The sequence below is a fragment of the Rana temporaria genome, chromosome 8, assembly GCF_905171775.1.
Source record: "Rana temporaria chromosome 8, aRanTem1.1, whole genome shotgun sequence".
In the NCBI taxonomy this organism is placed as follows: Eukaryota; Metazoa; Chordata; class Amphibia; order Anura; family Ranidae; genus Rana; species Rana temporaria.
The window spans coordinates 161,805,973-161,824,692 of NC_053496.1; the positions used below are offsets into that span (position 1 = coordinate 161,805,973).

Consider the following 18,720-nt stretch of genomic DNA (forward strand, 5'->3'; position numbering starts at 1 on the left):
AACTCCTCTAATTGGCTGCTGGCGCCACCTGCCATCCAGAGATGGAAACAGCATCTCTGAAGCACAGAATGACCCTGGGAACAGTTCAGGGCTGGTGACAGCCAAATTTAAATAAATCAACATAGATGAGAGCAAGTAAGTCTCTCATCCCACTAAATTTAACATAGCACCTGTACTGATAAGTACATAGGCGCTACACTTCTAAAGCACCCACCCATGTAGCGAGTTATTTCCCAGTGTGTGTGCTGCCATGATGCAACAGGAAAATGGAAAATTGTATACTCACCTTTCCATATTTTTTCCTTTTCTGACGCATCCTATGGCAGCACACAGACACGCACCCATTTAAGGTGATAGTTACTGAGAATGCAGCGGTGGACTCCTCTTCAAAACTTATAGATAACCAGTCCTATTAGGTTGTGGGGGTGGAGTCACAACCCAGTGCGTGTGCTGCCATAGGATGCTTCAGGAAAGGAAAATACGGAAAGGTTATTATACAATTTTCCACATGGAAATTCCTCTAAATTATTTTTTCCATTGGCAAGATTGGAATCCCCCTTTAGCATTCTTCACCTCTTGCCTAGAGAAGAAAATGAGGCTTGAACAGTGATGGGAAACATACTTTGGTTGCAAATCCAAAATTTTCTGATTCAACTGCAACAATTTGTATACATAAAGGGCCAAAAAAACAATCTGATTTTTTTGGATATACTCTGCCCTTGAGAAACCTAAATGTTCGAACAACACTGGGAAAAATAATAAAATTGACATATGGGCTGTAACGGGTTGCCACCGTTTATGACCTTCCATCACATCCAAGACAGCTTATCGACACTTCAACCAACAGGACCCGATCCATAAGAATTCCCCCCAGACATGAGACACACAGCTTTGTGCTTCTGGTTTCAAATGTAATGATAACTTTAATGGTTTATTTTAGTCTTATATACAGTACAAGGCATTAAAGGAACAATCAACTCAACTCCCCACCCACACATCACACCGTGGGGGCTTCAATCACATTATTTTACATAATGATATTCAGAGTTAATTATCCCCCAGACGTTGCGTCTCCGACAATAAGTCATTCATCTGCCCAATCCACATTGCACAGACGTCTGACCTTTAGAGTCACAACACATCTATCATCAATAGCACACAAAGCAGTATCACACAATGAAAGGTCTTCCAGGAGCCCAACTCAAATAGCATGTCACTAGTCAGGGCTAATCATAGAATGAGTCACTATTGACTGGTTGGGTCACAATTAACCAACATCTTGCAGTATCTCAAAATCCTGCAATATGAACTATCAGTGATGTCCCCTGTCCTGTAAATTAGGACATAATTTCTCAGTCACCCTATGGCCCTATCAGACATAAGGTGACCCTAGACATAAGACTCCTTGGTGACGCCGGTACAGGAGTACTCCTCATCCTTACAAAGTCTCTGGGTGTCCCGGGTCATTCCGTTACATGGGCAATGGCACAATATATGCCTTCTAGCTCACAAATGTTCCATTAGTGCATGCGCTCAGGAGGTGAACAACCAAATACTCTCCTTTTGGTGTAGGACTCCTACTCAAAATTGTGAGTATTCACATGCTGGAGAGGCAATAGAGAAACAAGCACTCTCAGGCCGCGTACACACGGTCGTTCCAAACCGATGGGAATGGTCCGACGGGCCATTTCCATCGGTTCACCGCTGAAGTGGCCTGATGGTCTGATGTGCGTACACACCATTGTTCCAAAAACCGATCCGGTCAGAACGCGGTGACGTCAAACACACGACGTGCTGAATAAAACGAAGTTCAATGCTTCCAAGCATGCGTCGACTTGATTCTGAGCATGCGCGGGTTTTGAACCGATGCTTTCTGTACTAACCATCGGTTTGGACCGATCGGGCAGCGGTCCATCGGTTCGATTTTGAAGCATGTTTTTAAATTTTGGACCGAAGGAAAACAGACCGATGTGCTATACAGACGGTCGGTTTGGACCGATGAAACTGAACCTCGGTCCATTCACATCGGTTTTGTCCGACCGTGTGTATGCGGCCTAAGCCATGTCTTCTGGTATTGCCAAGTATTACAAAGTTATTGAAAAAGGATCCACTCACTGATTAGTAAAATGATATGGTAATCTCCTATTTTTGCCAGCTACTTGCTTGAGCCAGCCATAGACAGCAGTTCAGCAGAAACCAGCCGAGATATGAACCATGTATAGTTGGTAGATTGCTAGCAATAATCGCATGTAAAATCTGGCAGGCTGGTTGTACCTAAGTTGATTAGCTGTTAAAGCCGCTAGCAATAATCATTGTGTTCTCCTGGTGGGGACGGCACCTCCAGCACTGAATGTATGAAATGACAAGGGGTGCGTCTAGTGATGCTGGCTGCTGGGGGATCTATTTTTCCTGTAGAAGGTCTATTTTTGCATGGCGGAGGTCAAGTACTGTTGCTGGTGGGGGATCTTTTATTGCTGGAGGGGGGCTTATGTTGCTGGTGGGGTCAGTTGTGGCTGGAAGGGATCTACAGTTGAGGGAGGGGTCTGTTGTTGCTGGCTGTTTGGGGATCTATTGTTGCGGGAGGGCATCTATTTTTGCATGGAAGTCTATTGTTGATGGGGAGGTCTATTGTTGCCTGTGGGAGAACTATCATTGTTTGGTGGGCTTATGTTGTTGGGGGGGGGGTGAATTGTTGCTGGAAGGGATTTACTATTGAGGGAATGGTTACTGGTGCTGGAGAGTCTATTAATGCTGGACTGATTCTAGAAAATCTGCTGTTGCTGCTGGGGGGGGGGGGGGTTATATTGTTGCTGGGGGAATCAATTGTTGCTGGGAAGAGTCTATCATTGCTGGCTACATGGGATCTACTTTACTGCTGTTCTTATTAACAAATTCCATACAAATTGCTTATCATCAGAAAATGACACTTGGTTCTGTATTCTGTAAAGGGGTGGTACTGGGAGGTGGGTAGGGGTGAAACTAAGGGATGTTGCTTGGAGGTGGGTAGGGGGCGAAGACAATAAGTGACTCAGAAGGAGGGAGTTCCTGCACTTATTCTCTGAGAAAAAAAGCCCTGTGAAGGACTAAGCATAGAGAGCTGATAAATGGTACTGACAGAGGTGAAAAAGATAATCCCCTTTCTTTTCCTTGTCAATTTTGTTTATTGAGTTTTTTGAAAATTTTACAAACATATCTATATTTGATAAGCATAGTTACAATAAATAGTAGCAGTTTAAGAAAACATATATTTGGTAATTGTGTCTAAGTTGAGTTTCAAAATTAAAAGAAAGAAGACTTAAGTTTAACCTATGTTAATCCATAACTGGTATTTAATTTATTATGTTTAGTGTAGAAACCAGATAGTTACAAGACAGGTGTAATTGTTTTTAGCATGGTGCAGGTTCCATTTTTCTCCCTTCCTTCCACATTCCAATTTTCCTTTACCCCCCTTCCCTTCTTTTTCCCCCCTTTCCACACTCTCCCTTTCCCCTCCCTTCCCCTACCCTTTTTCTTCCCTTCACTGTGCCCTTTCCTTCCCCTCTTTCTTCCTTCTATTCCTTCTTTATTTCTTCCCCTTCCCTCTTCTTCCCCATTTTTTTCCTTCTTTCTTTTCGGTTTTTGGCTTCCCTCCCCCGGTTCTATACTTTCTTTTCTCCCCTCCCTCTTTTTCTTTCCACCTTCTTATTCTTTTTCCCTTCTCTCCCCCTTTTTTCCCTTCCTTTTTCCTCTCCCGTCCCTCCTCTTTTTCTTTCTTTCCTGTCCTCCTTCTTTCTTTCATTCTTTTCCCTTCTACTACCACTTTTTTCCTTCCCCTCTCCCCCCCTTTTTTTCCCCGTCCCTCCTTTTTCCTTCCTCTTCCTCCCCCCCCCCCCTCTTTCTCTCCCCTCTCTTTTTCCCCCTTCCCTTTGTCCCCCCCCGCTTGCCTTTTACCTCCTTTCACTTCCCCCACCTTCCCCTCACTTCCCCTTTCCCTTCTTTTCCTCCCTTTCCCCACCCTTCTTCCTTTTTCCTTCCTCCCTTCCATCTTTCTCCCCCTTTCTTCCTTAATCTGCCTATATCTTCACGTGGTGGTCCCAACTAGGCCATTTATGCTGTTCAGCATCATTAAATAAATGTATTTATTTTATTAGAGTGTGTCACATAATTCCCCCTTGTTTACAACGGGGTATACTTGTCTGAGCCGATGCCTGGTCCATGAACCCCTTTTTGGTGAGCAGATAGACATCTTTCTTTGACATTTGACTGTATTCATGACGCTAAAATGCTGTAATTTTATATTTACTTAGTTTTTTTGTATATTGTTGCTAGTTATGTAAGCTATATTGTATATTATACAGATCCTCCTGAAGAAGTGGTATCACCACGAAACCGGTCGAGGTCTTGGCCCTCTTCACTTTAACAGACGTGACGGTTTTCCTTTATTTACAATGCTGTTTTTCTAGTGTGGGGTTTGGCTCAAATGTTTTTAATATTGTATGTTTTTTTTTATGTTAATAAATATTTTTATGTTAATCTTTTGTTGTGTTATTAGTGCCCAGAAAAGTCCTAGTCTACATTCCCATGACCGGTGATCATCTACGGGTTAGACGGCACTAGTAGCCCTCACCCTATGCTCACTCGGTCCCATTCCTGTATCTTTTATTCTGGATGATGGCATTTATTGTATTTTTTACTTTATTAGTTTCAATTGAGGCCATACTCAAAAATTAAGACAGGTGTAACCATTATATAATATGTTCTATTAGTAGAAACTATAAAAAAAAAGAAGATAATAGGACTTAGTTTCTAATTTACATATATCATTAAATTATTGAAGATATATATTTTTTTGTATATCTAATATGTGCGTATTAAATCAATGAAAATCAGTAACTATTGTTTAATAATAAATAAGGAGTTATAATAGAAAAACTCAGCTACTAGTTTTGTATAGAAAAATAAAAGACAAACTAAAAAGAAGTAGAAGAGAGAGAAAGGTAAAGAAAAGAAGAATGAGGATAAAAGTAGAAGTCCCTGAGGTTTCTTATAGTGGTAGTCATATATATATGAGTGTGTTACCAAGGTCTTAATAATGTGGTGTCAAAATTGGGAGAGAATAAATTGGTCACCGAAGGATTCCAAATTTTCTAAAAATTTTTGATATTATCATTGGATATGGCTTCTTTTTTTGAGTGGGTCATAGCTTGATTTATTCTATTTTTCAGAAATTGTTAATGATGCGGTTTTCCAAGCTTCGGCGATTGTCTGCTTTGCTGCTGTGGCGATTTGTAGCAGGAGGTTAAATTGAGTGTGTGAAATATTGTTCGGTTTTAGATTTAGGAGTGCAAATGAAGGATCCGGTTTGATCGATTTATTGAATAGGGTTGAGAGCATGAGAAAAACCTCTTTCCAAAACTGTTTTGTAAATGGACAGTCCCAATATATATATATATATATATATATATATATACAGGCCCGGATTTCCCACAAGGCCACTGAGGCCAGGCCTTGGGGTGGCAGGGCTCCAAGGGGCGGCAGTGGCATGGAGTCCCCCGATGCCTGGAACATACAGTTGAGGGCGGTAAGTTATGGGGGAATCCGCTCGCTCGTTAACAAGTGATTGCGGCGATGTCGCCAAAATCACTTGTAAAATATGTGCTCCCGTCCGTCCTCCCCTCTCCCCCCCACCCAACATACCTCTCTCTGCTAGCTCTGTCTTCGGGACTCTGTCCTCCCCCCGGCCACCGAGTCTGTCCCTGCTGCCGATGTACACAGTGAGAGGGGAGAGCTGTGCTCTTCCCATCTCAGCTGTGACAGGAGTTCTAGCACAGTGCTAGGACTCCTGTTTTGGAGGTGACAGGGTCAATAAAGAGAATGTGTCACCTCCAATTGCTATCACACAGGAAATTGTTTTCTCCTGTGTGATAGCAAAAAAGTTAAGTGAAAAAAATTTGATAAAAAATAAATAAATAATAAGAAATAATAATTAAATTAATAAAATAAAAAAGTAAAGAATAAGATATATATATATATATATATATATATATATATATATATATATATATATATATATATATATATATATATATATATATATATATATATACCCAGATTCAGGTAGAGCGGCGCATGTTTAAGCGGGCGTAGCGCAGCTCATATGCGCTACGCCGACGTAAAATAGAGAGGCAAGGCCAGTATTCACAAAGCACTTGCTCCCTAAGTTACAGCATCGTAGCGTAAATGGGCCCGGCGTAAGCCCGCCTAATTCAAAGTAGGCAGGTAGTGGGCGTGTTGTATTATAATGAATCATGACCCCATGTAAATGAAGCACCGAACGAACGGCGCATGCGCGCGCATGCTCAGAATCACGTCGCATATACTCCCGAAGATACGACGGCTCAATGCGTTCAACGTGAACGTAACCTACGCCCAGCCCCATACACGTACGACTTACGTAAACGACGTAAAATCCAACGGCAGTTATTTGGTGGTTTATCTTTACGCCCGACGTACGCCTTACGTAAACAGCGTATACTCATGCGACGGGCGCAAGTACGTTCGTGAATCGGTGTATCTTGGTCATTTGCATATTCGACGCGTAAATCAATGGAAGCGCCCCTTGCGGCCAGCGTAAATATGCGCCCAAGATACGACGGCGTAGGAGACTTACGTCGGTCGGATGGAGCCAGATTTCAGGCGTATCTTATTACAAGAATAAGGCGCATAGATACGACGGCGCATCCATGGACTTACGCGGCGTATCATTAGATACGCCGGCGTAAGTCTTTCTGAATCCGGCTTATAATATATATAATTTCCTAATTCACCACAGCCACAAAAGCAGAGCAGAGAGTATTGGGGAACATATTTTGCAATTTTGACAGGGACCAAATACCAGCGCATAAGTAGTTTATAGTTTGTCTCCAGAGCTATAATATTTTTTGAAGATGATTTTGTTGCGGTCCAAATTTTATCCCAATTTGATGCTTCCAAATGAAGTCCAAGGTCTCTCTCCCATTTCATCATATATGATGGTAGATCTGCATTAAGAAAAGTAATAAGGTAATTATATAATAGTGATGTGAGACCTTTTGAGTGGGGGTCACGTTTACATATGCGTTAAAAATGTGTGAATTCATCTAGGTTACTCCTTTCTTGTAACCTTCTTTTCCAATAGAAATCACTTTTGGAAACAGAATCTAAGAATTTACTAATATTGCTAAGTCACTAATTTGTAATAATTAGGGAGAAATCCAAAAGAAAGCTGATCCATCCGTAAAATATGTAGGTGACAGGTTCTCTTTATTAATGGATTGGTCAAAGTTTAACTACATTAACTGAATATGCCAGTGGTGGTTGTTGAGCATAATTGGTAGTTTGAGCAACGGGAACACCAGTATTCATTGCAAAGACAACATCATTCTGTATCACGAACACCTGCAGAAGAGAAAAGTACAATAAAATAAAATACATTAAGGCTAGAGGAAAAAATTCTGAGAAATACGAATTATAGAAGGAAAGCTCTTAAACATGAACATAACCTACAATAAAAAATAACAAACAAGATCAAGGGCCAGATCCACAGACAGAGTACGCCGGCGTATCTACTGATACGCCGGCGTACTTTCAAATTACCCGCGTCGGATCTTTGGTTTGAATCCTCAAACCAAGATACGACGGCATCTGGGTTAGATCCGACAGGTATACATCCTCGTACGCCTTTCGGATCTAAGATGCAATACTTTGGCGTCCGCTGGGTGGCGTTCACGTCGTTTTGCGCGTTGGGTATGCAAATTAGCTATTTCCGACGATCCACGAACATACGCGCGGCCATCGCATTCTCTTACGTCGTCTCTAGTCGGCTTTTTCCGGCGTATAGTTAAAGCTGCTTTTTTGCGGCGTATAGTTAGATTTGCCATGTTAAGTATGGCCGTCGTTCCCGCGTCGAAATTTGAATTTTTTCTTTTTTTAGCGTAAGTCGTCCGTGAATCGGGATGGACGTAAGTCATGTCTAAGTTTAAAAAATGACGTCCTTGCGACGTCATTTCGCGCAATGCACGGCGGGAAATTTAGAAACGGAGCATGCACAGTTCATTCGGCGCGGGGACGCGCTTCATTTAAATGAATCACGCCCCTAATCGCCGATTTGAATTACGCCGCCAGAGATACACTACGCCGCCGTAACTTACGGCACAAATTCTTCCAGGATTCGAACCAGCCAAAAGTAAGTTACAGCGGCGTAGCGTATCTCTGATATGCTGCGCCGATCTAATTCTATGTGGATCTGGCCCAAAGTGTCTGATTACTAGGTTTTTAGAACAATCCTCTAAGGCAGGGGTAGGCAACTTTCGAGAGATGGAGATCTCCTTAAACAATACTGATGAAGTCAAAGATTACCAGGCACAGTGGCACAAAAATAAGTATTACAAGAGAGTGCAGGGTTTTGGAGTGTGTTGTAGTCAGAATGCAGTGTTCAGGCGCATGTTGAGGTCAGAATGCAGGGATCAGGAATGCATTGCGCTCAGAATGCAGGCTATAGGAGTGTGTTGCGATCAAAATGCAGGGTTCAGGAGTGCATTGTGGTCAAAATGAAGGGTTCGGGAGTGCGCTGCGATCAGAATGCAGGGATCAGGAGTGTGTTGTGCTCAGAATGCAGAGATCAGGAGTGCATTGTGGTCAAAATGCAGGGTTCGGGAGTGCGCTGTGGTGAGAATGCAGGGATCAAGAGTGTGTTGCAGTCAGAATGCATGGATGGGGAGAGGTGGGGGGGTCATGTGAAGGGTGGTAGAAGACACTGCTATGGAAGTGACCCTGCCCATAACAATTTCCTCTGCCCCCTTCACATCACACCCCCCCCCCACACACACACACACATAGTGTTGTCTTCTGCCCCCCCCCCTTTCCCTCCTATTTAATAGCAGTACCCTACCTGTTTCCACAGTGGAGACTGTGAGGCAGCACATTTCTGAACAGAGGGGCAGAGTGACTTTTCATATTAGCGAACTGGTGATTGATTGCTTAGGACCACCCTGTAAGGTAGCAACAAATCACCAGCGGTTTAACATAAAACGTTTGTTTGGCCAGCTCCTCCTCCCACCCTTCGTCCTGGGCTGTGCTTCCTCCTGGTCTCCACTGTTTATTGATCACAGCAGTGGAGGAGGATGGAGGCGGGAGGGAGAGAGAGACAGGACTGGCACATAGGAGGGTGTTGGCGGCGCAAGTGGCAACTCTATACATCTCCCTTCCTCTTCAGCACCGATCTGACCCCCCCTGCAAACCCTGCAGCTACCCTCAAGAAGCCAGCTCTGCCACTCCTGCCAGCTTCAGGTGCTGCAGGGGCTTAGAGGGGATCACACTTTGTCCCCCTTATCAATAGACATGTGCATTCGTTTTCGTCCGAATGCATTTTCTACGAATTTCAGGTATTTTCGTTATCGTTTTAACAAACGGTAACGAAAGCACAGAAAACGAAAACCGAAAGATCCGACATAAACAAATGCTTTATTTTCGTTTTTGTTGCGGTCGAATGTGCCTAACCTTAACTCTATTAGTCCAATATTCTACATAAAGAGAAAAGATTTGACATAGAGAGAAAAGATTCAACATTATAGAGACATGAAGAAGAGTCGACATAGAGAGACATTAAGATTCGACATGGAGAGACATAAAGAGTCACATTTTTTTTATTTTTTTAAAGATTCTGTCGAATCTTCTTCTTTTTTTTTGTTTTTTTCTTAGAACATTCGACAGGCGCCATAAGCCTTCAATGAGAGATTCAACCTTAATTTGGCTGATGCCACGGATGACAGGTCCATGGCCACACCGCTTCGCTTATGCAGAGCAGACACGGACACAGCCCGCTGTTCCAGAACTTTAGCTGATTGGATTCTAGTCTCCTTCCCTCTGTTCTTCCCACTTGGCATGACAAACAGCAGAGGCGTAACTAGAACCTTCAGGGCCCCTGGTGCAAGAAGCCATAGAGGGTCCCCTAACCCTTGGCCAGGGCCCTTCCCACTGATCCCAGGGGCAGCAGGACCTGGATAGGAAGGGCGGCATATAGAGGAACAAATCCCCCTCTATTTTCCTCCTGCAGCCGCTGAATGATTATGGAAGGGAGAGGAGGAGATGCTGACTTTTAGCAGCTACAGAAGAAAAATGGAGGGGATTTGTTCCTCTATATTCTGCCCCCTCCCTATACAGGTGTACAGGGGAAACACATGGGCCATTGCAATTGCGACCCTTGTAGTAACGCCCCTAGGGTGAGTGGCAGCAGCGGTGGTGGTGGGGGATGGGATCAGTGGCAGCAGTGGTAGTTGGGTGGAAATGGGATCAGTGTTAGCTGTGGTAGTGGGGGATGGGATGAGTGGCAGTGGGATGGGATGATTGATAGCAGTGTTGGTGGGATGAGATGAGTGGCAATGGTGAAGGGGGATGGAATCAGTGGCAAGTCTGGTGGTTGTGGGGGGGGGGGTGGGATGATTGGTAGTGGTGGTGGGGGGTGTCATTAGTGGCAAGGTTGGTGGTTATGGGATGGGATCAGTGGCAGTGGTGTGAGGGGAGGTGCGATCAGTGGCAGTGGTGGTGGTGTGGGATTATTTGCAGTGCTGATATGAGGGATCGGATCAGTGTCACTCACTTGCAGATCACTCGGTTTCCCCTCCTTGCTAGTAACTCGTATCCTGACATGGGGACACCTCAAGCAGTGGAGAGCTCCTCCGCCTTCACTCTACTGGCCTGGCCCGGGACAGCTGATTTTGGCCGATTTTTCTCTTTCAGTCTCTCGACATGGCATCTCCCCACCCTACAAAACTCAATAGGAGGCAGAGAGGATGGGCGGGGACCGTGTGCCTGTGAGTCCCTGTGAATGACCAGTGTACTATCTCCCAGGCAGCGGTGGACCCCCTACAGTGGCAGAACTCAACTGTGACTGTTGCAACCCTGGTAGTTCCGCCATTGATACGCAGTGGAGAGATCCTCCGCCTTCACTCTACTGGCCTGGCCCGAGACAGCGGATTTTGGCCGATTTTCTCTTTCAGTCTCTCGACACAGCATCTCCCTACCCTACTAAACTCAATAGGAGGCAGAGAGGATGGGCGGGGACCATGTGCGTATTTCTGCTACCAAAAATTAAGCTTCGGCTGTTTTTATTTCTTTGTGTTCTGGAAATATCAAGTTTGTGCAAGGCATCGGTCTGTGACACTGGGAAATTAGGCAGGGTCCAGGCTTCTGATAGGTGAAATGATGTTTTCGCTGGCCACCTTGGGAATGAACTGCTCCACAGGTCACAATTTCTCCCTGTCTTGGAAACACAAGACATAGCGCTCTGAAGCTCTGGGGGCCTGAAGTTTGCATGCTCTCCTCCTGGAGGTTACTGCTATTAGAAAAATTGCCCACATCAAACAATGCTCTGTGGGGGGTTGTGCAAAAGGCTGCTTTGATTGAAAATCAAGTAGCACAGACAAATCCTATTGGGGAAATGTTCTCTTCCTGGGAGATGGATTTTGAACACAGGGAATTGGATAACTAGCGGTTCCTCCATCCACTTGACCTTTGTTTTTGCCGAGATTGACGCAACCTGTACTTTTAGAGCTTAGGCTCAACCCCAGATCTAGGCCAGTCTGTAGAAAATCCATTAGATCCAAAACAGATGGAGAGGTAGGGGAAAAGTTCCTTCCTATCACAAAAGAAACAAATCTGTTCCATATATTTTAATAGACGATATTAGTAGTGGGTTTTCTAGACCTCAAAATCGAAATGACTTGTGTTGAACATCCTAGGTCCTCCAGTCTTCCTTTTTAACCATCACCCTCAAAGGCCTGGCTTGCTCAAGTTCGGGTGTACCAGGTTCCCCTGTGACAGCATATTCAACGTGGCCAGAAGATGCATTGTGGCTTGGGCGATGAGACTAAGTACGAGACGAAACCAGGATCTACATGGCCAGTGTGGTAAGATGGTTATCATCAAGACTTTCTCTCTCATTGGTCTTGACAAGAATCTCATTATGAGCGCTTACAGAGGGAAGACATATGCAGAAATCGAGTCAGAAACCTCAGAAATTTGTATTTGCTTGAGGATGGGAAAAGATCTATTTGGGTAAGTACCCACATATGGACCAGCTGAAGGAAGACTTGCAACTACAGCGACCACTAGTTTGAATCTGGTGATAATTGTGAAAAAGATCTGCTTCTATGTTCAGCCTGCCCAGCAAGTAGATTGCACTCAGATCTTTGAGGGAAGTTAAACCCATTATGGCTTGGGCAGAATTACACCTGAGAGGGGTGCTACTGGGTGTACCCCCTGTCTTTGAATGTAGACAACTACTGCCTTGTTGTCCACCTGCAATAGGACTGATGTTCCCTTGATCCTGGCAGCTGGGGCTGTAAGGGCTAAATGGAATGTAAAAAGAATGGGCTCTAATTTTCCTTGAACGCAGAAGCCCTCACAAGCCACTTCACAGCCCGTCTCACTGGCATCCGTCATAATTAGGTTTATTGAGTTTGACCACAAGGATGGCGATTACACCAGAAAGTCCCTCTTCAACCACCACCACAGACTCATCTTCATGTAGGGCAATAACCTGATCAATTGCCCCAAGTGTTGCCTCTTACTTAGGGCAAGAAAACCTTTCTGGAATTACCGTAGGTGCCAGTGTGCCCAAGGGACCATTGGGATACAAGCTGAAATTTCACCCAACAAGCCTAGACATTGGGAAGCTGACAGAAGAGGGGAGGTTGCTGTTTTTGACTGGGAAAATCAATAGAAGCATTGCCTGTTTTGAAGAGTATACCAAGTATACTATCTTCTGATAGCGGAGGCCCTTGCAACAGGCACAACTTGGGGGAAGACGGGAGAGACCGGGTAGGAGACAGCCCCAAACCCCAAGGGGAAAACTGAGAAGAAAACAGCACAGACCTGGAGAAGGCAGGCATAGAGACAATATGCACAGACTTAACTTGTGGAAAAAAAACATAAGAGAAAGGCAGAGTTCACTTAGGAGAATTGGCTGTTCAATACTCCAAAGCCCAACAGTAGGGATGAGCTGTTTTTCCCGACGAGATTCTTCGCAAGAATCTCTTGCCGCCCAAGTGTACACACTGATCTTTTCAAAAGAACCGCGGTTCTCTTGAAAGGCAAGAACACGGTGACATCATTGCGTATGACGATCATGCGCTCGTCACATTCAATGCCGTCGCCGCCATCTTGCTTCACCCAACCTATGCTATGGAAGCTACCGCGCATACTGTACTGTACGTCAAAGTCATTTTGAGCATGTGCAGGTTTCCACGTCGACAGGTAAGTATACACACTCTCAAGCCCCATACACACTATCAGTTTTCCTGATGGTTTTCTCTTCAGGTTTACCAAAACCATCTAATATGAGGTCAAACCTTAAGCGTTTCAATTTGAATACAATCAGGCAGGTCCTTGTACTACATGGTTTTGGTAAACCTGAAGAGAAAACCAGCAGGAAAACTGATAGTGTGTATGGGGCTTCAGGTTTCTCGTCTGGAAACAGGCCGACAAGAATCTTGACGAGAAAAAAAAAAAGGTTCTCTTTTTTTTTCTCGTCGAGATTCTGGCCAGATTTCCTGACGAGAAACCTGAAAGCCTCATACACACAAATGATTTTCTCGGCAAGAAAGCTCTGCCAGCAGTTTTCTTGCTGTTTTTTAGAGAGAAAAGCGGTTGTGTGTATTCGAGGCCTCACAGTGGAAATCTTCCAATGAGGATACTTGTTAGTCATATTGGAGAGGCTCGGTTGTAAAACTAAAGGTTTATTGATTTTTTTCTATATTTGTTACTAAAAAAGTAATCTAATTAAAGCGGGGTTCCAACCACAATTGGCATTTTTTTAAATGTATGTCCTTTCATCATGCGTTTTTATAATATAAATCCGGTCACTTACTATTTTACAATCCGCCGCCGCTCCGCATAGTTATTCAAAAGTCCACACCGTTGTCATTTTGCTTGTGGGCATTGTGAAGCTCACAAGCACTTAGGGCCAGATTCAGATACATTTACGTTGCTCCACGGCAGAGTAACGTATCCCATTTACGGTACACCGCCGCAGGTTTACAGCGTAAGCGCCTGATACACAAAGCTCTTACCTGTAAACTTGCGGCGGTGTAACGTAAATCCGCTCGGCGCAAGCCCGTCCATTTAAATTAGGCGCGTTCCCGTGCCGAACGTACTGCGCATGCTCCGTCTGGAAAATTACCCGACGTGCATTGCGCTAAATGACGTCGCACGGACGTCATTTGTTTAGATGTTAACGTAAATGGCGTCCAGCGCCATTCACTGACGACTTACGCAAACGACGTGATTTTTTAAATTTCGACGCGGGAATGACGGCCATACTTAACATTGCTTAGAACACCTAGGGCTCAGCCCTAATTTTACGACGCGTATCTCGACGGAAACTACGTGAAGTTAGAGCGACGGGTAACGCGGACGTTCGTGGATCGCCGTAACTAGTCATTTGCATATTCTACGCCGACCTCAATGGCCTCGCCACCTAGTGGCCGGCATAGAATTGCATCCTAAGATCCGACAGTGTAAGTCAATTACACCTGTCGGATCTTAGGGCTAACTATGCGTAACTGATTCTATGAATCAGCCGCATAGTTAGGACGGGCGGATCACAGAGATACGACGGCGTATCAGGAGATACGCCGTCGTATCTCTTTGGTGAATCTGGCCCTTACTTCCTGGAAGTCTTGGATGGGGAGTGATAATTGGGTAGCGCACTGCATCCTGGGAAATGATGACACACATTTCCCAGGAGCATTAGAGGGAGATGATGTCAGAATCCTAGGTGGATCCAAAGGCAGATTTCGTGGGACCGCATAGCAACAGGCATTTCCAGATGGGTAAAAATGTTTTTTTTCTTTTTTAGGTCTAATGAGCACAATAATGAAATAATATTTTTGGGATGGAAACTCCACTTTAAAGAGGTGGAGATCATGGTGTTACCATTCATAAATTCCTAGAGCAGGATGATGTCTAAACACAATCCTAGTTAAGGCCACAGTGGAGAGTTAGGACAAAGATCTCAAAGCAAAGGGGTTTTCCAAAGCTGGTGGGTGATAAGACTTTGCTAATCCCCTGACTTGACACTTTTTTAATTGTAATCTCGTACGTCTCTTACCTGGTTGACATTTTGTTCTTTTGAGAGAGACCGGCATCCAAAAACAGAGGTGGAAATGGTGATACAGAAGAGCAGCAAATTTATCCCAAGCAGTACAGATAGAACAGCATAACCCCTCGTCTGTAAAAAAAAAAAAAAAAAACTGTTAAGTCAGCAACACTAACACAATAAATTACCCACATTTTTGTAAAAAAAAGTAAATAGATACCCAACATGTCAAACCTTAAAATCACGTGCACCCGTGAAATGGCACCAAATTTCTGTAGCCTATATTTTTCAATAGGCAATGCTTTTAAAGTCCCAACAAGTCATCAGGTTGGAGATTGCCATGAATAACGGGCCTATAGTTATTGATCCCACTCTGGCGTGCTTGGCGATTTGGATTTTCCCAAAACATGTGTTGCGCTCACCCCCGAAGGAGCCGCTGGTTATTGAATGGGATGGCCTGTTACCTCTGTCACCCCGCCGTCTAGGTAGGGTTGCCACCTCATCCCTTTAAACCCGAACACATAGTAATTACACAGGTTCTGGGGCTAATTTAATGTCGATAAGGCACCTAGTGAGTTTAATTAGCACCTTAATCAGCCAGAGAACCTGTGTAATTAATATGTTTTCGGTTTTAAAGGGATGAGGTGGCAACCCTACGTCTAGGGTAGTTAATGAAAGCCGTAGTAATGGAATATCCACTCAGCAGGTGTCTTTCTCTTGCACTTTTATTTACCCAACAAGGTAAAACAATAAAACTTTCAGTGGAGGGTAAAGATGTAGAAGGAGGAGAAACAGCAGACTCAGGCATAACGATATGGAAACAGTCCTGCTTCCAACCACTTTGTTTCTTCGTCGCCACTCTCGCCAGAGTGGGTTTAGTGTACCTGGACAGGCCTCTCACACTGACCTGGCAGCCAGAGTATCACTCGGAATGCTAAGGGAAGAAAGTTTCTGCCACAGACCCTCCCTGTAATGTAGATCATGGAAACAATTCTCCTTAATATGCTTTGGACCTGTATCTCCCTCAGGTAGTTTTTTCAGTTAGGTACCGACTGACAGGTGACTAACGTCCACCCTCCCAGTGTCCGGATACCTTGATTCCCAGTGGATTATCGAGGCCCTATTGGAAGGCCAGCCTCTCTTGGCTCTCCTCAGGCGGACTCCCCACCGAATAGCTTCCCCTCAAAGGAACAACGCTTGGATCTTCTCAGAATTTGGGGACCCAGTAGATTACTGGGGCCCCGCCACAGCTTAAACATTCCAAACGAGCCGTGATGTGTGGTCACCCTAAAGGTGGGTGCCACACCGGAAGAAGTACCCTCTCCCAGCATGCCTCGCGAGAGAGCCTCTCTCCTCATTGGCTGCTGGCAAACGGCACCCAAGCCTCAACTCCACTGCTGCCATCTGTCGCCCCGAGGTTGTATGACACTCCAGCCACAACAGAATGGGCACACAGCACAGCCAAGCCGAAACAGAGACCCTTTTCTGCAATGTAAATTTAGATCAGAGTCACTTACACTCTGATCACCCCTAAAATTTTGTCAGCACCAGTACTTAGAAGTAACCCGGCGCTACACATGCATTTACATTCGTATGTTTGTGGGGGTGGGAGACTCCACATTTTTGTGGTTGATTTTAAAGTGATTGTAAATGATCACCTTGTAAAAAAAAACATTCAGTTTAAAATAGAAATGAAAGACAACAATGTGATCACATTCCCTCTGTTCTAAGCTGCATAAGCGATGGGGGGAGAAGAAGCAGCAACACACTGAGCTTCTCAGTGAATGGCTGTGCAATGGGGGGGGGGGGGTCAGGACAAGTCTGATAATTGGAGGAGAGCAGGCTGAGTTCCCAGCACAGCTAGAGAACTGACCATGCTGTGCTCTCCTGCTTAGCGTGGTAATTTTTTTAATAGGAAAGCAGAGGAACTGGCAGGAACAGCAGGAAGCAATAAAAAGAGAACAGGATACTTTCTCGTACAAGTACATTTCTCATACAAGTACATGGTACAGCAGGCTGCCGTAGCTAGAGTTTTGGTTGATACATCAGGAATACATCAGGAATCAGATTAAATTCAGTCCATGCATGGCCAGCTTAACATACCAAACAGTGCTGATTTCAGGAAAAAACTATGCCCAAGTTGGGGAAATGGGGTGCCCCACCACTACCACTAGGAGGCAGGTAGGCCCTATCCATGGCACTGCCCTGGACCCAAAAGGACTGTTGTGTGTGTGTGTGTGTGTGTGTGTGTGTGTGTGTGTGTGTGTGTGTGTATATATATATATTGTAAGATTGGGGTTATTAGACTCCAGCGATAGATGTGTTTTCCAGTGAGTGCGCCAGTCCAGAACTGAGTTTTTAAAGGCCTGGTAGCCCACTTTTATTTAAAAGCACAAAAGTTCACAAATACATTAGCAGCCCTCGCAGGGGGTTCCACCATTCCTGCATCTTGCAAACTCAATAGATTACCCTCCTGGCTTTCACACTTGCCATCCGGCAGTTTCAGACCTCTAGCTTAGGCCTAAGGTTCTGTTCCTTCAGAACAACCAGTTTTCTAGAGTTAAGCACACAACTAGCTTACTCCTGTCAGCGTCTTGCTGTTCAATCATCAAATGACATCTGCCTCCTGCAGATATGCATGCTTTAGCTGTCCCCATGCAGCATCTCTGACACTCAGAGAGATTTGGGAATCCACCTGATTCCCGGGAACAGACTTCCTGTCTGTTGGGTGGGGCCCTGAGCCATAGTCAGGTCAGAACTAAATAGCTGAACACACAGCTGTGCAATTAGTGTGTCTTTCTCTCCAGAATATGGTGTAACTCAGCACACATAGCACAGAATCCCACCCTCACTATATATATATATATATATATATATATACACATACACACATATTTCATATTGTGACAGCAAGGTCTGTGTGTGTATATATATATATATATATATATATATATATATATATATATATATATATATATATAAATACACCAATGACCCAGTGCCACTGGAAGCCATGCATGCCCATGCCATAAAGTTTCCAAACATGAAAAAATCCTTGAAATCGTGTCTCTTGGGGTGATAGATGACAGAAACACCAAAAGTGCACCTTCCACCAGGAATATAAAAAGTGTGCCCTTACCGGATAGCTAGACTCCAATGATGTGTGAATATAAGTCTTAGGCTCCTATAACATGAAGATCCATCCATTGGAAGCAATGTCTTACTAGGCTCCTATAACGTGGAGTCTAGCTATTCGGTAAGGGCATATCTTTTATTTTAACAGTGGAAGGTGCAATTTTGGTGTTTCTGTCATCTATTACCCCAAGAGACACAATTTCAAGGATTTCTTTATGTTTGGACACTTTATAGACTAACAATTATTATATTATTAGCGACATCCCTGACCTCCAAATGCCTAATGTGGACCTCCAGAGTGAGGGAGAGCTGACATCCTTCCTCACAATATGGGTTACTAGGCATGGTGGGTGTAATTCAAGTTGAAAACACTGGTGCCAGTCACTTCTTGAATGCAAACAAAAGAGATTTATTGTCTCTTAACAAGAACTGAGGGAGAGAGGGTTTAGGGCCATGACACCATTAGGCAT

The 18,720-nt window shown here is 44.3% G+C and overlaps 1 protein-coding gene across 1 annotated transcript in view; it reads right to left on the reverse strand.

Moving 5' to 3' along the window:
* Positions 1 to 7,262: 7,262 nt before the first annotated feature.
* Positions 7,263 to 18,720, reverse strand: part of LOC120909304 (membrane-spanning 4-domains subfamily A member 4D-like) — a 69,525-nt gene continuing 58,067 nt past the window's right edge. Inside the window, exons 6-7 of the mRNA XM_040321051.1 lie at positions 15,128 to 15,247; positions 7,263 to 7,416 (exon numbers count right to left, since the gene is read on the reverse strand). Of these exons, the coding sequence (XP_040176985.1) occupies positions 7,297 to 7,416; positions 15,128 to 15,247 (240 nt within the window). The 3' untranslated portion in view covers positions 7,263 to 7,296. The remainder of the gene's footprint in view (positions 7,417 to 15,127; positions 15,248 to 18,720) is intronic.